Source organism: Hypanus sabinus, chromosome 22, assembly GCF_030144855.1.
Source record: "Hypanus sabinus isolate sHypSab1 chromosome 22, sHypSab1.hap1, whole genome shotgun sequence".
Taxonomy (NCBI): domain Eukaryota; kingdom Metazoa; phylum Chordata; class Chondrichthyes; order Myliobatiformes; family Dasyatidae; genus Hypanus; species Hypanus sabinus.
Genome location: NC_082727.1, coordinates 14,116,830 through 14,139,745, shown reverse-complemented (window position 1 = coordinate 14,139,745; position 22,916 = coordinate 14,116,830). Strand labels below are relative to the sequence as shown.

General features: G+C 46.1%; 1 protein-coding gene across 4 annotated transcripts in view; it reads right to left on the bottom strand.

The window, feature by feature from the left end:
* The window catches only part of LOC132379346 (prominin-1-A-like), a 95,774-nt gene that overhangs the window by 5,697 nt on the left and 67,161 nt on the right, over positions 1-22,916 (bottom strand). For all 4 annotated transcript variants that reach the window (XM_059947080.1, XM_059947079.1, XM_059947077.1 and 1 more), the window contains 8 exons: positions 21,130-21,276; positions 20,308-20,379; positions 18,088-18,177; positions 17,199-17,252; positions 10,382-10,462; positions 5,884-5,952; positions 3,362-3,451; positions 1,513-1,625 (listed from right to left, as the gene is read on the bottom strand). In XM_059947080.1, the coding sequence (XP_059803063.1) occupies positions 1,513-1,625; positions 3,362-3,451; positions 5,884-5,952; positions 10,382-10,462; positions 17,199-17,252; positions 18,088-18,177; positions 20,308-20,379; positions 21,130-21,276 (716 nt within the window). The remainder of the gene's footprint in view (positions 1-1,512; positions 1,626-3,361; positions 3,452-5,883; positions 5,953-10,381; positions 10,463-17,198; positions 17,253-18,087; positions 18,178-20,307; positions 20,380-21,129; positions 21,277-22,916) is intronic.

Here is a 22,916-nt window from a genome sequence, read left to right as displayed (position 1 = left end):
TCATAATTGACGAAAGGCACCACCACAAGAATCACTTGTGAATTTCACCTGAATGTTTTCTGAGCCAATAATCTTTCATCTTGCTGTCTTTCATGGGAAAAGATGTTGGTAGCTAACCAATCCTAACCGTCTTAAAGGGTGGGGTGGTAGGTTTTGCAGATAATACAGAAGTTGGTGGTGTTGTGATGGTGTTGAGTGTTGTCATAGGTTACAACGGGACTTTGACAGGGTGCAGAACTGGGCTGAGAAGTGGTAGCTGGGATTCAGTCCAGAGAAGTGTGAAGCGATTCACTTTGGAAGGTCAAACTTGAAGGCTCACTCGCTTCTTGAGTGAAGGATTCTTGGCAGTGCGGAGAAGCAGAAAGATCCTGGGGTCCACGTCCATAGGTCCCTCAGAATTGCCATGCAAGCTGATAGAGCGGTTAGCAAGTTGTAAGGAGTGTTGGGCCTTTATTAGTCAGTGGACTGAGTTCCAGAGCTCAAGGTAATGTTGCAGCTCCATAAACCTCTGGTTAGACCACACTCAGAGTATTGTGTTCTGTTCTGTTCACCTCATTAGAGGAAGGATGTGGAAGCTCTCAAGAGGACAGAGGAGATTTACCAGGATCAGAGGGGCAAGCTGGGGCTTTTCTCTTTGGATCGAAGGAGGATGAGAGGTGACTTGGTAGAGGTGTACAAGATGATAAGTGCCACAGACAGAGTGGACAGCCGGGGACTTTTTCCCAGGGTGGAAACGACAGATACAAGGGAGGATAATATCAGGTTGGTTGGAGGAGAGAATGGGCAGAGTGGAGGTGGAAATGTCAGAGGTTGCTGATGTTACTCAGAACAGTGGGTGCATGGAACACCCGGCCAGGGTGATGGTGGGGGCAAATACATTGTGGGCATTTATCGATTTAATGATCTGGCCCTTTGAGTCACGCTGTCCCAGCAACCCTCAACAAACCCGATGACCCCTAACCAAGTCAGGGAATTGTTTTACAATGACCAATTAACTTACCCGGTCTTGGTTTGGATTGTGGGAAGAAACTGGAGGACCTGGAAACAACCCGCGCATTCCACAGACCGGACAAACACAGAACAGTGCCAGAACCGAACCCCACACAGGAATGTCCCGAGCTGTAATAGTGACACACTACCTGCTACGCGACTGGGGGTGCCACGATGGTGTAGCAGTTAAGAGGTTCTTAGACAGGAAGATGGATGATAGAAAAATGGAGGACTATGAAGAAGGAAAGGGTCAGATTGATCTTAGAGTAGGTTAAAGGGACAGCACAATATTGTGGGCCAAAGGGCCTCTACCATGCTGTAACGTTCTGTGAAGTGATGCTGCTGCAACTAAGTTTTGCATTTGAACCCTAAGTACATGTACTGTACGTACTCATGCACATGACAATAAACTTGATATTGGCTTTGAGACTGACAAAAGGCCGTGAGGGGTCCGACAGCCTGCTCCTGACTACAAAAGTGTCCTCATTTTCAACATTGGACACAACATTACAAAGCACATACTCATACACATCCTCGGTCGCCATGCGCCGGAAGAATTTTGCCAGCTTCACTGCGAATATGATGCTTGGAATCAGGAAGATGGTGCACCAGCCCATGCAAAACCAAAAGGCATTCTGTAATGATAGATGCAAATCGTCACTCCTTTCCATCCACGTGGCCCATTCGGGGTTCCCATCACACACTCCCTCTGTGCATTACAATTAATAAGCAGATCTTTCAATGTAAATTTATTTTCAAACTACTTCAACAGACAGAACCTTATTCTAGAAGCTCCCTCTACACTGTCCCATCATACACTCCCGGGACAGGGACAGCACGGGTGAGATACAGAATGAAGCTCCCTCTACACTGTCCTGTCACACACTCCCAGGACAGGGACAGCACGGGTTAGATACAGAGTGAGGCTCCCTCTACACTGTCCCATCACACACTCCCAGGACAGGGGCAGACTGCCTGGCAATGTTTAGAGGGTATGTTCATCCCTGGGTAAATATTGAAAAAGAACACGCGCAGTCCACAGCGGCCTTAGAGGAGTTTCGAGACTGTTGGGCTCCGCGGGGTGTAAATGCCATCGTGGATAGAGATGGCAGAATTCTGGTGTAATGTCTATTGTCTATTTGTAGTGCAGTAATTATGTTTGCCACTGTTTTGTATATATTGTATAGCACCGGTATTTGTAATAAAGGATTTTGTAATAATAAAAAAAAGGACAGGGACAGCACGGGTTAGATACAGAGTGAATCTCCCTCTACACTCTCCCATCACACACTCCCAGGACAGGGACAGCCCGGGTTAGATACAGAGTGAAGCTCCCTCTACACTGTCCCATCACACACTCCCAGGACAGGGACAGCACGGGTTAGATACAGAGTGAAGCTCCCTCTACACTGTCCTATGACACACTCCCAGGACAGGGACAGCACGGGTTAGATACAGAGTGAAGCTCCCTCTACACTGTCCCATCACACACTCCCAGGACAGGGACAGCCCGGGTTAGATACAGAGTGAAGCTTCCTCTACACTGTCCCATCACACACTCCCAGGACAGGGACAGCACGGGTTAGATACAGAGTGAAACTCCCTCTACACTGTCCCATCACACACTCCCAGGACAGGGACAGCACGGGCTAGATACAGAGTGAAGCTCCGTCTACACTGTCCCATCACACACTCCCAGGACAGGGACAGCACGGGTTAGATACAGAGTGAAGCTCCCTCTACACTGTCCCATCACACACTCCCAGGACAGGGACAGCCCGGGTTAGATACAGAGTGAAGCTCCCTCTACACTGTCCCATCACACACTCCCAGGACAGGGACAGCACGGGTTAGATACAGAGTGATGCTCCCTCTACACTGTCCCATCACACACTCCCAGGACAGGGACAGCACGGGCTAGATACAGAGTGAAGCTCCGTCTACACTGTCCCATCACACACTCCCAGGACAGGGACAGCACAGGTTAGATACAGAGTGAAGCTCCCTCTACACTGTCCCATCACACACTCCCAGGACGTTTAGGGGGTATGTTCGTGCCCGGGTAACTATTGAAAAGGAACACGCGCAGTCCACAGCGGCCTTGGAGGAGTTTCGAGACCGTTGGGCTCCGCGCGGTGTAAATGCCATCGTAGATAGGGATGGCAACATTCTGGTGTAATGTCTATTGTCTATTTGTAGTGCAGTAATTGTGTTTGCCACTGTTTTGTATATATTGTATAGCACCAAAATTTGTAATAAAGGATTTTGTAATAAAAAAAAAGGACAGGGACAGCACGGGTTAGATACAGAGTGAAACTCTTGGTGGTTAGTTGTTCAGCTGAACTAGTTCTATCGCTCTTTCCATTCTTACCAATGAGTCCAGAAGGTAGGAACACGAGATGGTTGCTACAGAGTCCAAGGCATTGGCCGCTGGTTTGCACCGGGCGACATCCTGAGTTATCTAGAAGATAAACAGGTTTCACTTTAGTAGCAATAAATGAGCCAGAATTAATGACAGACAAGCAGACATCCACCCACTCACTGTATGGGAGCCACCCTCACCCTGCACCTGTGATGGCTGTTTCTCACCCTTCGCTGAGTCTGCTCCTGCTCGCCGAGATTTGCAGCAAGGGACTGTGACAGTGACTCAGGCCAGGGTGGCAAGGTTCAGGCCTTGGACTGAGGAACACACAACCAGGACTGACCACGTGAGAACGTGCAGCTGCTGGATATCCAGAGCAATACGCAAGTTGCTGGAGGAACAAAGAACAATACAGCCCAGTGCTGGCCATTTGGCCCACAATGTTGTGCTGACCCTTAAACCCTGCCTCCCATATAACCCTCCACCTTAAATTCCTCCATATTCAGCAGGTTAGGTCAGGCAAGCATCTGCATGGAGAGGGATAAGAGGTTGACATTTCAGCCAAGACTCTTCTTTGGGAGCCAGAGTAAGAAGGTGGGGGTGGGGAGGGGGGATGCAGGTGGACCAGCTGGCAGGCGATAGGTGGGAGGGTGGGGGAGGGTGATGGGAGGTGATAGGTGGGAGAGGTAAAGGGCTGGAGAGGGAGGAATCTAATAGGAGAAGACAGTAAGCCATGGGAGACAGGGAAGGAGGAGGCACACTGGAGGGAGGTGATGAGAAAAGGAGGGGTGTGAGGAGAGCTAGAATTGAAGAACAGATTTTTAAAAAAATATATAGAGGTACAGTATGCTTAGGCACTTCTGGGATAATTACACCCATGATGCCAATTAATCTACTGAGCAATATGTTTTTGGAATGGGAGAGGGAATGGGAGCACCCACACAGTTATGGAAAATTCCATACAGACAGCGGCGGGAATTGAACCCAGGTCACTGGCAACATAGTAACGTTATGTGAATGGCTGCACCTCCACAGTGTATTTGAGACTGAGATGATGAGGGAATTCTTTACTCTGATTGTTGTGAATCTTTGAAAGCTCCAATTAGTGTGGCAGCTCCGTCAGCGAGACTGAAGTTCCCGCAGTGACTTTTTTGAAAGGTGGGTGGACAATCAAGTGGTAAAGTGGTTTACTATTGTCACGTGTACTGAGATACCACGAGAAACTTTGTTTTGCACCCCATCGTCCCTGATCATTTTGTTCCATCAGTATTGTACATGGAGGCGGCACAAGGGATATGCACAACAGAATGCAGAAAAAACTAAGCACAAGAGACGTGGCATGGTAGCTTAGTGGTCAGCTCAACGGTTTACAGAACAGGCGACCCCGGTTCAAGCTGTAATTAGTTCCCCAGGGATCTGTGCTGGGAGCTCTGCTGTTTGTGATGCAACTCAATGACCTGGATGGAAATGCAACAGGCACAAAATGCTGGAGGAACTCAGCAGGCCAGGCAGCATCTATGGAGAGGAGTGAAGAGTCAATGTTTTGTTACCAAGGCCCTTCATCAGGATTCACTTGAAATGTTGACTCTTTATTTCTTTCGAGGGATTCTGCCTGACCTGCTGAGTTTCTCCACGTTCTGTACGTGTTGCACAGAAAGCTGAATAAAGTGGTACAGTTGCAGAGAAAGTGCAGTGCAGGGAGGGTGGCGAATCTGTGGAATTCATTCTAGATGTGGAGTCCAGTTCATTGGGTTTACTTAAAGTGGAGCTTGATAGATTATTGATTGTTGAAGATGCCAAAGGTTACGGCAAGAAGGCAAGAGAATTGGTTGGAGAGGGATAATAAAACAGCCATGATGGAATGGCAGAGCAGACTCAATGGGCTGAATGGCCTGATTCTGCTCAAAAATAAAACAATAAGTTGCAAGCCTATAAGAAGGTCGATGGTGAGGTCAAAAGGTCACCTTTTCGTACAAGGCGATCATTCAATAGTCATGTATCAGCAAGACAGAAGCTGTTCTTGAGCCTGGCGGCACATGCTTCTGCCCAACGGGAAGGGGGAGCTGAGTCAAAGAGATCAAGGGTCTAAGTGGCTTACTGCTCCTGTCTCTCATTCAGCTTGAGGGCGAGGTGCACTACTCAGTTTTTCAGTGCTGGCGAGGGGTGTTCATTGGAGCACAAGCAGTAGGAGCAGGGGTCAGCCTGACGGGTGATCTGGCCAAGGGCCACTCACCTGTCTTCTCCCCATAAATCTCAATTCCTCTGCTAGGCAAAAGTTAATCCTTAATTATAGTTAATTTAATAACCTTTACTGCTTCTCTGTGCAGAGAAACCCATAGATTCACTAACTTGCTGAGAAAAGCATCTTCTCCCCTCCTCTGTCCTAAATCTATCCCCCCAATCTACGTCCCCCAGCTCTAGTCCCACTTACCAGCCGGAGACAACTTTCCTGTCTCTCCTATCTATCCCTTTCATAATTTTATTATTTGCAATTCATTCCCACCCAGAAAGTTTGGAGTTGTTGAGCTCACCATTTCCCTGGCCCAAGTCACAAATCGATGGAAGTAACTCAGCTGGCAGTCCAGGAAATCCTTGGATTCCTGTTGAAGGAGAGTAGTTCAAAGGTCAAAGTGCAAAGTGGATTTACTATCGGCGTACATAGACGTCACCACATACTACCTTGCGATTCATTTTCTTGCAGGACATTCACAGAACAAACAACTACAAGAGAGTCAATGAAAAAATACACGCAATGTTAAACAACCAATGTGCAAAAGAACATAAATAGAAATAATAATAATAATAATAAATAATGCCTAGAACGTGAACTGTAGAGTCCTCGAAAGTGACTCCACAGGTTGGGGAATCAGTTTGGAGTTCAGGTATCTCACACTGGTCCAGGGGCCTTTTGAGTGCAGAGAATAATTGGTTTCAAAATCGCTGGCGTGGGGCCTAAGGATCCTCTCTCTCCTTCCCGAAGTAGAAGTTGTGTAGTTAAAATGGGAAAAGCATTTCAAAGTTTTATCAAAGTATGTGTATGTTACCGTATCATACACGGAGATTCATTTTATTGCCCTCATTTACAGGAAAATTAATAAACAAAGGCTGACAAGCAACAGATGTGCAAAACAAGACAAATTCAAAGTTGAAAGTAGAGTTCCCGTCAAATTACACGCTTGTCACAGGTACAACCCTGAGATTCGTTTTCTTGCGGGCATACTCAATAAATTCAAGAACCATAATAGAATCAACGAAAGGCCACACCCAACAAGGCAGACAAACAGCCAGTGCGCAAAAGACGACAAACTGCAAATACAAAATAGATAAAAAAGCAATAACAAGTAAGTAAGCAACAAACATCGAGAACATGAGAAGTGTGCTTGAAAGTGAATCCATAGGTTGTGGGAACATTACAGTGATGGGGCAGTCAAGTTGAATGAGGTTATCCCCTCTGGATCAAGAGCCTGATGATTCAGGGGAGCCTGGTGACGTGGGTCCTGAGGCTCCTCTGCCTTCTCTCTGGTGGCAGCGGAGGTAAGTGTGCGTGGCCGGGGTGGTGGGGGTTCTTGACGATGGGTGCTGCTTTCCTATGACAATGCTTTGTGTAGATGTGCTCTATGGTGGGGAGGGCTTTAGCTGTGATACACTGGGCTGTATTCAACATGTTTTGTAGGGTTTTCCATTCAAGGGCATTAGTGTTTCCGTAATCAGGCTGTGATGCAACCGGTCAATAGACACTCCTCTGTGCAAGAAGTTTGTCAAAGTTTTAGATATCATACTGAATCTTCTCAAACTTCTAAAGAAGTAGAGGCGCTGCCCCTTGCTGTCTTTGTAATTGCACTAACCTACTGGCCCAGACCAGATCCTCCGAAATGATAACACTGAGGGACTTAAAGTTGTTGGCCCTCTCCACCTCTGAGCTCCTGATGCAGACTGGCTCATGGACTCTGGTTTCATCCTCCTGAATCAATGACCAGCTTCTTGGTCTTGCTGACGTCGAGCGAGAGGTTGACGTTGTGGCACCGCTCAGCCAGGTTTTCAATCTCCCTCCTATAACCCGATCTGTCACCACCCCCGATGACAGTGGTGTCGTCAGCAAATTTGAATATGGCATTGGAGCTGTGCTCAGCCTCACAGTCATAGGTGTAAAGTGAGTAGAGTACAGTAGAAATGGTGCAAGTAAAAAAAATGCAGAGCATGAGTTGTAGAGGGTCATTGGAAGTGAGTCTGCAGGTTGTGAAATCAGTTCAGTGCCATGGCAAGTTAACTTTTCCATGCTGGTTGGGGGGTAATAACTCTTTCTGAACCTGGTGGCGTGGCACCTAGGTATTTCATTTTGTGCCAAGATTTCATGGGCCACTGGAGTTCAGGGGTGTGGTTGGTGGTTGAATGGTGTGGTCTGGAGATCCCCTCTGCACCCTCCATCAGCAAAGGAACGTGTGCTTGCCCCACTCTACTCGCTTCACGCCGACGACTGTGTGGCCGTAGCCATATACCACACCATATACAAGTTTGCCAATGACACCACTGTTGTGGGCTGTATCAAAGGTGATGATGAATCAGCATGCAGGAGGGAGATTGAAAACTTGGCCTAGTGGTTTCAAAACAACAACTTTTCACTCAATGTCAACAAGATCGAGGAACTGATTGTAGACTTCAGGAGAGAGCAATCAGTACCAGTAATCAGAGGATCAGAGGTGGAGAGGGTCAGTAACTTTAAATTCCTGGGTGTCACTATCTCAGAGGATCTGTCCTGGACCCATCATATAAGTGTAATTGCAAAGAAAGCTCGACAGTGCCTCTACTTCCTCAGGAGCCTACAGACATTCAGCATGTCATCACAAAACCATGGCAAACTTCTATAGACCTGTGGTGAGAAGTATATTGACTGGCTGCTCCAATGCCTTTGAGTGGAAAATCCCAGTGGATTCGGCCCAGCACATCACGGATAATGCCCTAGCAACCATTGAACACATCTACATGACACGTTGCTATAGAAAAGCAACATCCATCATCAAAAATCCTCACCACCCAGGCCACGCTCTTTTCTCACTGCTACCGTCAAGTAGAAGGTACAAGAGCCTCAGGACTCGCATCACCAGGTTCAGGAACAATTATTACCCCTCAACCATTAGTCTCTTAAGCAAAAGGGGCTAACTACACTCCTTCTGTTTCTGGTGTTCCCACAACCAATGGTCTCACTTTAAGGACTCTACCTTGTTATTTCATGCTATTGTTATTTATTTATATTTACATAGCTTGTTGTTCATTGATCCTGTTTAGTTACTGTTCTCTAGATCTGCTAAGTATGCCCGCAGGAGAAGAATCTCAGGGTTGTATGTGGTGACATGTATGTGCTCTGATAATAAATTTTACCCTGAACTTTGGTGTGTAGGAGTTTTTCTGAAGGAACTCCTGGTTCTGAGGTCAAGTGTCTGTTGTCTGCTTTGGTGCGGAGAATGGGCAGGAGCTGACTGGGTCATTGCTCAGCACTGACTGTTTCTGAGAGCAAGTCCCTGGGGTCATTCAGGGTATTATCGTGAGCACTGAACATCCTGTAATCCCTGGGGTCTCTGGGTGTAAAACAGGACAATAACTAGCCTGCACAAAGTACACTGCAGATGCTGTGGTCAAATTAACACGTACAAACAAGCTGGATGAACTCAGCAGTTCGGGCAGCATCCGTGGAAACGGACAGTCAATGTTTCGGGCTGAGACCCTTCATTAGGACTGAAGAGGGAGGGGGCAGGGGCCCTATAAAGAAGGTGGGGGGAGGGTGGAAGGTGCCATATGTCCATACATGGTCTCCTCTACTGCCATGATGAGGCCAAACACAGGTTGGAGGAGCAACACCTCATATACCGTCTGGGTAGTCTCTAGCCCCTTGGTATAAACATTGAATTCTCCTACTTCCAGTAATTCCCTCCCTCTCCCTTCCCCCATTCCACCTTCACTCTGCCTCTTCTTCCAGCTGCCTAACACCTCTCATGACTCTGCCTTCTTCTACTACCCATAGTGTTTTCCCCTTACATTCCTTCTTCACCTCTCCTGCCTATCCCCTCCTTGCTTCCTCTCCCCCACCCCTTGATCTTTTCTCTGATTGGTTTTTCACCCTCCCCCCACCTTCTTTATAGGGCCGCTGCCCCCTCCTTCTTTAGTCCTGACGAAGGGTCTCGGCCCGAAACGTTGACTGCTCGTTTCCACGGATGCTGCCCGACCTGCTGAGTTCCTCCAGCTTGTCTGTACGTGTTAATAACAAGCCTGAATGCCTCTGGAAGGTAGGTGGTGTGCTTATTTGTAGATGCAAAGCCGGGACGTGGGATTAACACAAGCTTCATTTCTGGTTCCAATGGGCTGTGTAACATTTTTCTGTCCTTACATTATGATGTCCCTAGAAACCAGCCAGTGAGTAACACAGTACTCATTCCCTTTGGGCTGAAACCACCCCAGACCACTGATTGCACAGAGGTTGTGTGGTCACATTTGGTTGACGCTGTAGGTCACACTTTGCTCTTCACTCACCGATCAAAGTAAATTTATTATCAAAGTACGTATATGTCATCATACACTACCCTGAGATTCATTTGCTTGCAGGCATCCATAGTAGAACAAAGAATTACAGTTGAATCAATGAAAAACTCCACATGTGACTGATAAAGAACTAATGTGCAAAAGAAAACAAACTACAAATACTAAAATATTAATAATACATATATTAATAAAAACACAAATTGTAGAATCCTTGAAAGTGAGTCCATAGATGGTGGAATTAGTTCAGTGTTGAAGTGAGTGAAGTTATCCACACTAGTTCAGGAGCCTGATGGTTGAGGGGTAATAACTGTTTCTGAACCTGGTGGTGTGGGACCTGAGGCTCCTGCACCTCCTTCCCGATGGCAGCAGCGAGAAGAGAGCGTGGCCTGGATGGTGGGGTCCTCGATGGTGGATGTTTCAAAGGCAGAATTACTTCCCCCATCACAAACATCTACAATGACAGACTGGGAATCTGAGCAACTCCCTCGTGGTACTCACATTCTTAATGATGTCCAGAGCTTGTGTCTGGAGAAGCGTTTGTGCATTTTCTATCTTCAACAAAGTGGTGTTCACCACTTCCTGTAAAACAATCAGTACAATGAGGGACTGTCTAGAATAAAGTTGGAGTAAGTATCAGTTACGGTGTATAGCAAAATGAATTTCTATAACTCCATTATATTACTGTTACTGCGCGTAACATTAACCTATATGAAATTGTCACTCTACATAACCCCTTACTGTACAGAACACCAATTTATACTATATGTTGTACTAAAGGATATAACAGCAATTTAAATAATGTTGTTTTTGTATATGGCACTATTACTATATATAACATCATGACTATACAAAATCATTACTGTATATAACACCATTACTGTAAATAAACTGTTACTGTATTAGACTTCGGCTGTAGATAACACCATCATTGTCACAACACAATACCACTGTAAATAAAACTTACTGTATTATTCTGTTCCCGTATGTAACACAATTAATCTATATAATACCATGACTATAAATAAAACTATATTACGCTATGGCTTTTATCACCACTGTTATTGTTCTGTATGATACAATCGTCGTATATATTACCACCAAATTCAACATCACATCTAAAAACTGGGACGGTATTGCACTCAATAGTTAGACCCGGAGGAAATCTTTTCGAGAGGGAGCTGTGCTACAGGAGAGTGACCCTCACTGTGTGGCAGCTGCATAAGGACAAAGTGAACAACCTAAAGACCCAACCACTGACCACAGCCTCTATTTACTCCTGTCCGCATTGAGAATATGTCGATCCAGGATCAGCTTCTAGGGCCACTGAGGACCCAGCAATAGACAATCCTTTAGGAGAACAGCACAAGTGATCCCACTGTTACCACGACACCATTAATGTAGATAACACCATCACAATGTCACTGTAAATACAATTATTGCTGTATGACACCACTGTACTCTATATTATTGTGTGATGCAATTGATACATCTAACATCACTGTTCAGAACACCATTACTCTATGACACCATCATTACATAACATACAAAGTTCCTATAAAAATTGAAATATCAATCATAAACCACACCTCGAAGAGCCTTGTGCAGTCCGCTGCAAGAGCATAGTAACACATGGATTACAAACAGAAGTGAGCCAATCTCCTACCTACCACCTTCCGGCATCAATCAAATGACCGTTAATTCCCTAAACATTCAAAAAGGTTGTAATAAGACTTCAGTGCACCCCTTGACTCAGCCTTTACTGCCCCTCACAGAACAAACGCTAAAGACTCAGCAAGTTGGAACAGCATATTTGTGGATGGCTCCAAGATTAGGGGTGCAATGGACAGCGAGGAAGACCATCAAAGCTCGCAGCAAGATCTGGACCGGGCTGAACGGGCTGAAAAATGGCAGATAGAATTCAATGCAAACAAATGTGAGGTATTGCGCTTTGGGAGGAGAAGCCTGGGCACTGTAAAGTGTGCTGGAACAGAGCGATTTGGGAATACAGATCCATAATTCCTTGGAAGTTCAGTGACAGGTAGGTAGGGTTGTAAGGAAAGCTTTTGGCACATTGGGCCTTCACAATCAAAGTATTGTTTACAAGAGTTGGGATGTTACATTGAAGTTGTACAAGACGTTGATGAGGCCAAATTTGAAGTACTGGATGCAGTTTGAGTCACCAACCTACAGGAAATATATCAAAGTTCAAAGTAAATTTATTATCGAAGTACAAATATGTCACCATATGCAACCCTGAGTCTCATTTTCTTGCAGGCATAGTCAATAAATCTCTTATAGGATAATAACCATGATAGAATCAATGGAATGGAATATGATTGAAAGAGTACAGAGAACAGTTACAAGGATTTTTCCAGACTTGAGGACACGAATTACAGCGAAAGGTTGAATAGGTAAGTCTTTTTTCTTGAAGATTTGACAGAGGTATACAAAATTATGAGGGGTATCATCATCACCATCATGTGCCATACTCTTCAGAGCCTCAGTGACCACTTTCTTCCACTGCGATCCGTCCGCAGTCAAACCTGTTGCATCTCTGGCGGTGAGGCTGGTCCACTCCTTGATGTTGTCGATCCAGGTTGTCCTCTGTCTGCCTCGGGAGTGGCTTCCTTCTACTCTGCCTTCAAGCACAGTGTGTTCCACTGTGCTTGAGATGTGTCCAAAATAACAAAGTTTCCTTTGGATAACGGTTTCCAGAGGTATTGGTTTTGTGCCAGTCTATTCTAGGATGATCTCCTTTCAATGAATGATACCCTGAGGATCCATCTGTATGTCCACATCTCAAATGCTGTCAACTTCTTTTCATCAGCTGCTTTGAGGGTCCATGTTTCACAGCCATGTAGGGCTAATGGCCAGACGAGACTCCTGAAGAGACGTATCTTGGTGTAGTGCTCACAGATCTATCTTTCCAGATGTCCCAGAGTTTGGTAGTGCTTGTGCGTGTCATTGCTGGCCTTCGCTTTATTTCTTTGCTGCATTCATTTGTGTCATTTAGTTCTGCACCAAGGTATATAAAGGAGGACACTTGTTTGAGCTTGTCATTTCCGATGTAGATGTCAGCTTGAATTGCAGTTTTGCTTATCACCATAACTTTGGTCAGCAATCCAAATTCAGCAGAGACTCTCACAACATTATTGAGTAGTGCTTGTAGGTCTCCTTCTGTTGTGGCTAGCAGGGCCGTGTCATCTGCGTATCTCAAACTACTGATGGTTCTTCCTCCTGTTTTAATGCCAGTGTTGACTGGAGTTGCCAGTCTCATGATCATCTCAGTGCAGATGTTAAAAAGGTGTGGAGGAAGGATGCAGCCTTGGCGGACTCCTTTCCCATTGTGGGATGATCCAGTCTCGCCAGATGTGGTCCGAAGGCTGGAGGATTACGTAGCATACATTGATTCTAGAAGAGCCACCAGGTGTGGTGCCACGCCCAGTTGAATCATTGTCATCCACAGTTTGGTGTATCAAACACAGTCAAACGTCTATGAAGCAGATGTACAGGGGGTATTGACCTCTCTCATTTTCTCCATTATTAGGCACATATTGATAAGCAGGTCCCTGGTGCCTCGGCCACTCCTGAAACCAGCCCGTTCGAGTGCAATTTCTCCATCTGCGTAGTTCTTTAGTCTCTCCCAGATGATTATGAGTAGAACCTTGCTGGCGTGTGATATCAATGCAATTGCTCTGTAATCACTGCACTGCAGGAGCTCCCCTTTCTTGGGAATTAATGTAGACAGATTTACACTGGTCTGGTGGCCATTTGTCAGTCTTCCAGATGGCACAGACAATGTGGTGCAAGATGTGGGCCATTGAGGTGCCTGTTGCTTTCAGTAGTTCTGCTGGTATGTGTCTGGACCAGGTGCTTTATTCTTTTTAATCTTCTCGATTGCTCTTTCTACTTCTGACAGGAGTGGCTCGGGTTCATGTTCTAGTGTTGTCCGGTCAATGGCTTTGTCACGGTTTTCATTCTCATGATTTTCATAGAGTTTCTTGGTGTACTCGAGCCACCTTTTCCTCACATCTGCATCTTCTGTCAGAATTTTCCCTTCGTCATTTTTGAGTGCACCAATTCTTGGTGTGAAGGTGCCAGTAAGTTTTTTTATTGCTGCATAAACTATCTTGCTGTTGCCTTTGTTGGCTTTATTTTCCATGTTGGAGCAGATGCGTTGGAGGTTTGCCTCTTTGTCAAGCCTACAGCTTCGTTGTACTTCACGCTTCAGTTCCCTGTATTCCTTATTTGTTGCTTCTTTCGGACCGTTCACCAATCTCTTCTTTCCTGCTGCATGCAGCGTTTCATTTGTGATCCATCCTGTGATTTTGTGCTTGCGTCACTTTGGAATGTGTTTCTCTGCTGCTGTTGTCAATGCATCTCTTGTTACGTTCCAAAGCTCTTCTGGTTCAACCTCTTCTTGTGAGTTCAGCAGCTGCACTGTGAGAAGCACGTGGGGGGGGGGGGCACTCACAGAATCCTCTTTCCTCCAAGACAACCACTTTCACTCTACGACAGGACCAAGGAATGACAAAAACCTTTCTGTGGGCAGTGGGACCCGCAGGCTGTATCACGGTAACAATGCTGCTGGGGGAGAGGCTGATGGCACTTCAGGTACCTCTGGTCATAATGGCAACACTGGGGGAAATCCTCATCGAGGAACCCCAGAATCTGACACAATCAGTGCTGAAATGAAGACCCTCAAACTTAACAAACATTATATCAATATTGGCACTAAGAAGCACAGGGAAATTTCACCTTCTCATTGATGAAATCGGCAGAATTGGCTGCGATATCATTGGAATAACAGAGATCAGATGGTCTGACAGGGGTCATTTTACAACAAAGAACAGCTACACAATGTACTACTCTGGATCTGAGAAAGGAGGAAGAGCAGGCGTTGCGTTCATCTTGAAGCAAGAGACAGCTAAAGCAGTACTGGGCTACAACCCTTTGAACGAACGACTTGTCCATCGGCATACAATGCAAACCTTTCCCAATCACACTCATCGTCGACTACTCACCAACTAGCGAGGCAGAGGAGGAAGAGCTTGAGGGACACTACAACAACCTGCAAGGCCTCATTGATGAAACTCTGAAAACCGATGCTGTGTTCATTCCAGGTCATTTCAATACAAAAGCAGGTCAAACATCTCTGAATAAGGAAGTCATGGGAAACAACGATTTAGGAACCCCAAATGAACAGGGACACGGCTAGTTGAGTTCTGTCAAGAAAACCACCTCTGTATAATGATCACAATGTTTGATCAACGCCCTGGGCACAAATACACATGGACAGCTCCTGATGGTAAAACCAGCCACCAGATTGATTATATCCTCAACAACAAAAGATGGAAAGCAAATATTCTGAAATGCAGGGCATAGCTGGGAGCTGACTGTGATACTGACCATCAACTGCTGTCAGCCAAGGTGAAGCTCAGGGTTAAGAACGTAAAACGAGCAAAGCCACCAGTCAGATATGAGGGGTAAAGGCAAGCAGACTTTCTCCACTGAGACTGGGCAAGACTAGAACTAGCGGTTGTAGGTTAAGGGTGAAAGGTGAAATATTAATGGGGAACCTGAGGGAGATCTTCCCACTTAGCGGGTGGTGGGAGTGAGGAACGAGCTGCCGGCAGAAGTGGTGGGTGCGGGTTTGAATGCAACATTTAAGAGAAGTTTTGACAAGTACATGGATGGGAGGGGTATGAAGGGCTGTGGTCCAGCTACAGGTCAATGGGACTAGGCAGAATAACAACACAACAATGGCTAAATGGGCCGAAGGGCCTGTTTTTGCACTGTAGTGCTCTGTGACTCCATTCCATCCTGCCAGGTGAAAATAACATTCTGCTTACCTCAGTCTCGCCCCTTATTTTAAGGCAGTGACCCCTGATTCGAAACACCTCAGCCAGGTGGTGGAGTCAATATTGTTGGAACTGTGCCAAGGCACGGTGTTGCTTGTTTACAGCCACAAGGAAAGAGGCATCAGAGCCTGTGTGCTCCACCGGAGGGGTGGGGGTGGGGGCGGGCAGTGTGGTGTGACATCCAAGCCGGAATTGTTGCTGCCCCCAGCATTCGCTCGGCAGAATACAAGCTCTATTGTAGATCGTCTGTAGATCGATGGCTCCAGTTTGGACTGTGATACCAATATATGCTTGCTATCTTGCATGCGTTGTGTGCGCAATTTGTGCTGTGCGTGACTGTTGGTACTGCGTTTTGCACCTTGGTTCCAGAGGAAGACCGTCTCGCTTGGCTGTATTGATCCATGACTGAATGACAATTAAACTTGAATTGAGTTGAACTTCCACCGCACACTTCAGAAAACCTTAGCAATACTGCCCAGACTGACCAAGAAACAATAACTTAAAATAAAGAACAAAGCATAAAATAACAAGTTTTTAAGGACAATAAAGAATTCTCATGGTCTCCATACATTTAAATTCACTCTAAGATAGGTAGGCATTTGTGTTCACTTGACCCCAATTCCACTCTTCCAGACTATTTAACAGTTTCTTCCCCCGAGCTATCAGACTCTTCAATACCCAAAGCCTGGACTGACACCTTGCCCTACTGTCCTGTTTATTATTTATTGTAATGCCTGCACTATTTTTGTGCACTTTACGCAGTCCTGTGTAGGTCTGTAGTCTAGTGTAGCTTTCTCTGTGTTGTTTTTTTATTATTACGTAGTTCAGTCTAGTTTTTGTACTGTGTCATGTAACACCATGGTCCTGAAAAAATGCTGTCTCATTTTTACTATGTATTGTACCAGCAGTTATGGTCGAAATGACAATAAAAATGACTTGACTTGACTCTTTTGGAATATACTCATCTTGTTATTACACCGTATATTTAAATTAGAAATTAATGGAAAGGTAAGTTTTACAAAATGGGCTTGAAGAATTACCTTCAAATTAAAGTGTGTTATGTTAACAATACAAAAAAGACAATTTTGTGCCTGAGGTTTAATGAATATTGCTCCAGAGAGATGCTGCATGGTCTCTTCTTGTTGTTTTAAGTCTATGATTCTATGTAGAAGAGTATTATGAGGCATGAAAAGTAGGAACAAGTGTCCTGGAGTGGTTTAGAAACCAGTAATAGCAGGTCATTTCAGAATTCATTGCCCTGCTGCATGAGAGCAAGGTATCCTGACGATTTAAGAATGAGGTTTTGACTATGGTTAGTCAGCTCATGTCTGACACCTGGACAAACTGCTCAAACTGCATCTCCTCAGGCTTGGCAGCTCTCTGTTGGTCCAGGAGAAAAGCGGATCGAACAAATCACAACGAGGCAAAGTTACCGCTCCGAACTACCCACCCACCTCAAGGCTTGAAGTTGTTGCTTGAAGATACTGACTCTTTTCTTTCAGAGTGTTCTGGAAAATTAAAAACCAAACATTGTCAATAAACAAAATAGAATCTGTAGACTGTTTATTCTCCTCCATAGATGCTGCCTGACCTGCTGAGTTCCTCCAGCTTTTTGTATGTGTTACTCTGGATTTCCAATGTCTGAGGGTCTCTTGTGTTTGAGCTTTAATTGTGTTCACTGTCGTTCAGAACAATGGTAGTTTATACTGAGGAGGTTTACCAGGGTGCTGCCTGGATTGGAACATGTCTTATGAAGAAAGATCGAGCGAGCTTTGGTTTTGCTCTCTGGAATGAAGGAGGATGAGAGATGACTTGATAGAGGTGTATATAATGTTAAGAGGCATAGAGAGAGTGGACAGTCAGAGATTTTCCCAGGGTGGAAATGCCTAATACCAGGGTACATAATTTTAAGATGGTTGGAGGAAAGTATAGGGGCGATAGCAGAGGTAGGTTTTATACACTGTGAGGGGTAGGTGCATGCCAGGGGTGGTGATAGAGACAAATACATGAGGGACATTTGAGACATTAAATATACACATGGATGAAAGAAAAATATGTGGGAGGGAAGGATTAGATTGATCTTGGAGAAAGCTAAGAGGTTGGCAGAGCATCATAGGTGGAAGAGTCTACTGTTGTATGTTGAATACAAATTGCACAGTTCAACAAGTACAGGCTGTGCAGAATGGGTGAATAAACACCACAAATACATAGGGCTCTGAACTGCATTCTAATGTTCTATTTTACTGCTCTGAGCCCCATCTCCCCCTGCTCTGTGTTCAACACGGAGGGGTCTGTCTCAACATCTACAATGTAAAGATGTGACCGGCCCAGCAAAGAACCTACCATGTTTGGCATCATGTCACTCTTGATCCAGCGATCTAGTTGCTCCAGTTGGCCCGCCTGTTGGTTGAGCTCAGTTTTGGCAGGAACCGGCTGTAACAGAGCGAGGGACCCACGTTAATGTTTGTTGTCGGTGTCTGGCAACAGCCCTGTCCCCAAGTTCCCCCGTTTCCTCTCAGAAAGCCATAATCACAGGAGCCGGACTCCTCATCCAGTCCACCGAGTCTGCCCTGCCCCTCAACCATGGCCGACCCACCTTCCCCTTTGTAACTCAGTCACAGCGCTCATTACATTCGGAAGCAGAAGTCTGCGTCTTCAGTCTTTCCAGGTTAACCTTCTGGATTGCTTGTGGGAGCATTGGCATATTTGAAGGTGGCATTTTTATTAGCTTCTAGTGATGCCAGCAACTAACCAGTGCCACGGGATTCAGATGTGGGGCACTATGATTTATCATGGCCGTAGTGTTGTACAGCTTAGACACTGGCCCTTCAGCCCATTGCTTCTATCTATACTAATCCCAGTCGCCTGAACTCACTTTATCTCTCTCAATGCTCTGCTCATTTAAGGATCTATCAAGATGCTTCTAAATTATTATTGTTGTTCCTGCCTCCATCACCTTCTGTGGCAACTTGATTTGGATACCAGTTTCTAACTATGTGAGGAATTATACCCTTTCAGATTGCTTTAAACATCACCCCTCTCACAACTGGTGCCCTCTGCTCTCAGAGGCCACCTTACTAGATACCTCCTGCAATTGAGTTATTGTTGCCTTCCTGTCAGCTTGAACCAGTCTGGCCGTTCTCCTCTGATCTCTCTCATTAACAAGGCATTTTCAGCCACAACACCGCCACTGACGGGATGTTTTTGTGTTTTTCGCGGCATTCTCTAGGGACTGGTGCGCGTGAAAGTCCCAGGAGGTCTGTCAGGGACTGGAGGGGAGGCTCAACCACACACAGAGCAGTGGGAAGATTTATCGGGGAGTGATGAATTTAATAATAAACTACAAAATAAGAAGCCAGAAAACAAGAGAGAACAGATACTTGGCACAACAAGGTAACTGAAGGCTGGGAGCGTCTGGTTGAAGCTGGCTGCTTCGTATGAGTGAACATGGATTGCGGATGAAGGCTGGGTTTAAATAGGCTGCGGATCATCAGTTGGAAACGAGTGGCAGCTGACCCCTGTTAACTTGCTGGAGACTGGAAGGTGCCTGCCTGAGCAGGTCTAACAAGACCAGCAGCTTCCGAGATACTCAAACCATCCTGGCACCAACAATCATTCCACAGTCAAAGTAATTTAGACCACATTTCTTCTCCATTCTGATGTTTGCTCTGAACCACAACCTCTTGATCATGCCTGCATGCTCTTATGCATTGAGCTGCTGCCACAGGATTGGCTGATTTAATATTTGCATTAATGAGCAAGTGTCCAGGTGTACTTAATAAAGTGGCCACGGTGTGTAGATTTAGGCAACTGTGTCATGAGATCCAAAGCTGAGTTTTCTACCCTATCCATACCTTGTAATTTTGTACATTTACAATTTTATATAACCTACAAGTTTTGTAGATGATACTGATTTAGTGGGCCACATCTCCTCTTACCTCTTCCCTTATCCTCTTCTGCCTATCACCTCCTCCTGGGGCCCCTCCTCCTTCCCTTTCTCTCATGGTCCACTATCCTCTCCTCTCAGATTCCTTCTTCTTCAGCCTCCTACCTTTACCACCTATCACCTCCTAACTTTTCACTTCATCCCTCCTCCTCCACCAACCTGGCTTCACCAATCACCTGCCACCACAAACTCCTTCCCCTCCCTCACATTCTGGCTTCTCTCCCATTCTTTTCCAGTCCCGATGAAGGGTCTCGGCCTGAAACATCAACTGCTCATTCCTCTTCGTAGATGCTGCCTGACCTGCTGAGTTCCTCCAGCATTTTGTGTGTATTACTTTGCATCTCAGATAGACCTGGATCTCTCTGTAATCGTCCAGTCTCCACTGGGAAGACAGGGTTCTGGCACAGAGCAGGGGATAAAATGGAAGAGAAGGGGTTGGTGGCTGTTGGACGACCTCCCACTCTACAGCTGGCAACCACTCCTGGATCTAGAACTGCCCAACTTTTCCAGTGGTCAATATCAATGGCAGTTCCTCGCCCTGTGCTAACACTCTCCCAACTGGGTGTTGGCTCCCAAAGAGAGGATCATTAAAGAGTCAAGAGAGTTGACAAACTGACCGCAATCTTGGAGAGGTTCCGAAGCTTCTGTGCAGTAAGAAGGAGTCCACTCTGAGTTAAAGGAAGGGACAACTGTAAAGAACGAGAACAATGGGAGAGGTGTTAGTGAGATTCACTCTTATCTCAATCCTCAAGGACATTTTATGCCAAGAATATTGTCTGTCACACTGCATCATTGCAAACCGTGCAGAACATCCCATTGCCTCACTGCACAGGATGATTCCAATGTGTAGTGACATCGGTGGCATTCAACCCCAAGCGGTCATCTACTGAAATGCAGTGATGCCACTGGGTACAAATCTTTAGGCCAGTGCCCAATATGTTTAAACTCGGTAGCGGGGCAGCACAGTAGCTTAGTGGCTACAATAACACGTTAGAGTGCTCATGATCTGCTTTGTCTGTAAAGAGCTGTACGTTCTCCCTGTGACCATGTGGGTTTCCTCCAGCTGCTCCAGTTTCCTCCCACGTTCCAAAGACATGCGGGTTAGGGTCAGTAGGTTGCTATGTCGGCGCCAGAAGCGTGGGCAGCCCCCAGCGCACCCTCATACTGTGTTGGTTGTTAACACAAATGACTCATTTTACTTGATGTTTTGGTGTACATGTGACAAATAAAGGTAATCTGTATCAATGGAGCTGGAGGACTGGTGTTGCTGCCCTGAGGTTGGATTAAAGGACGCCAGATTCTGTCTGTAAACTCCGTCAGGAGTGCGATCTGACTGGGAACACACTACCCTCTGCTAATGTGATCTGAGTGATTTGTCAGGAGTCTGATCTGACTGGGAACACACTACCCTCTGCTAATGTGTGAGGAAACTGAAATACCTGTTGAGTGAAGTTGGTGAAGTTCAGACCTATAACACCAGTGTTCAACATGTCCCTCGCAATCATCTTGCCTTCTTTATCCAGTAACGTAATGCCTGATAAATTGACTTCCAGTTTTTCAAACTGGTTTGAAATATCCCCGGTGTACTGAAAAAGAAAGGAATGAATTACTGAACCTCAGTAGCACTGAAGCAAGCGATCGGCGAGGAACAGCTTGTGCATAACTGAGGCTCACGGTGCAGATCGTACATGCGCTGCTCTGTGGAGGAGGGGGATAAATGGGATTCCGGTGTCCGATCTGGTGATATGGATTAGAGGTTGTTTGCAAGTTAAGATTGAGATTTGGTGGTTACGGCCACTTTATTGAATGTTACAAGAATGAAAAACATTTTGGACTCTGCCACCTCGTCTGAGACACTCCGACATTGAAAACTTCTCACCATCTATTCCGGCCATCCTCCCAATATCACACAATCAAATCACTCGACCGATTCTGTGGAACAACAGAAATCAATAAAATTCCAGGCCATTTCTAAGGAAATGTATCTGAAAACTTGCTCTGCGATGTCTGGTGGGCTCTTTAGGGGTGGCATGGCAGCCTAAAGGTCGCGTAAAACTTGGTAGCATCAGCTGTAAGGTCAGGGTTTAATCCCCACCACTCTCGGTAAGGAGCTTGTACATTCTCCCCGTGGCCGTGTTCGTTTCCTCCTGCATCCCAAAGGCCTACAGATCAGGGTTCATAAGTTGTGGCCTTGCTCGGACTTGTTGACTGCCCCCAGCACATCCCCTGGAACGTGTGATCATTGACATAAACGACGTATTTCACTGCACGTTTCGATGTGCACGTGACAAATAAAGGTAATCTTTATATCGCGAACGCTGTCCAGGAGAGTTGAACTTTGCAGTCGGTGACATCAGATTAATTCAGCCGCCACAGCGTCAGCCTCCTTGTCCATCAGGTGACGGAGTCTCACTGCAGGCGACTGCCACACTGTTTAGCTGGGTGGGGGGGCTTTACATTCACTGCAGAGTGTCGACAAGATGCAGCAAGTAGTCCCTGTCCGCCCACCCAGGACCAACCCGAATTGCCTCACTCCCGGTTGAAACGAAGGCCAGAAGACTCTTCCCCCTGACGTTGGGCGAGACTAGAGCTAGAGGTCGTAGGTTAAGGGTGAAAGGTGAAATATTTCAGGGGAACTTCTTCACTCAGAGCATGGTGCCAGAGTGGAGTGAGCCACCAGCGAAAGCGGTAGATGGGGGCTCAACTGTAACACTTAAGAGAAATTTGGATAGGTGGGTGGGTGGGAGCAGTGTGGAGAGCTATGGTCTGGGTGTGGGTAGACGGGACCATGCACGATAACTGTTTGACCTGGACTTGATGGGCTGAAGGGACTGTTTCTGTGTGGTAGGGCTCTTTAACAGTACAAGGCCATTGTTGGAGTGGGCAGTGTTAGAGTGGTCAGGCTTTGCCTCATCAGGTTTGGGCGAGAACAGACATAGGCTCAAAGTAAGCTTCCAGTAAGTTTTATTTTCCGTTAGGGGCTGGCTAGTGCACTGAGACTAGGTCCACAGTTAGTGGTACATTCCTTGTGAAATGTGGGAACTTTGGGCAACCAATCTTCCTGATAACGACATCTGCACAAAGTGCACCAAGTTGTAGCTCCTCAGAAAACATGTGTTAAGGAGCTGGGGCTGCAGCTCGATGACCTTTGGCTCATACAGGAGAATGGGGAGGTGATAGATAGGAGGTACAGGAGGGGAGTCACCCCTAAGTTGCAAGAGGCAGG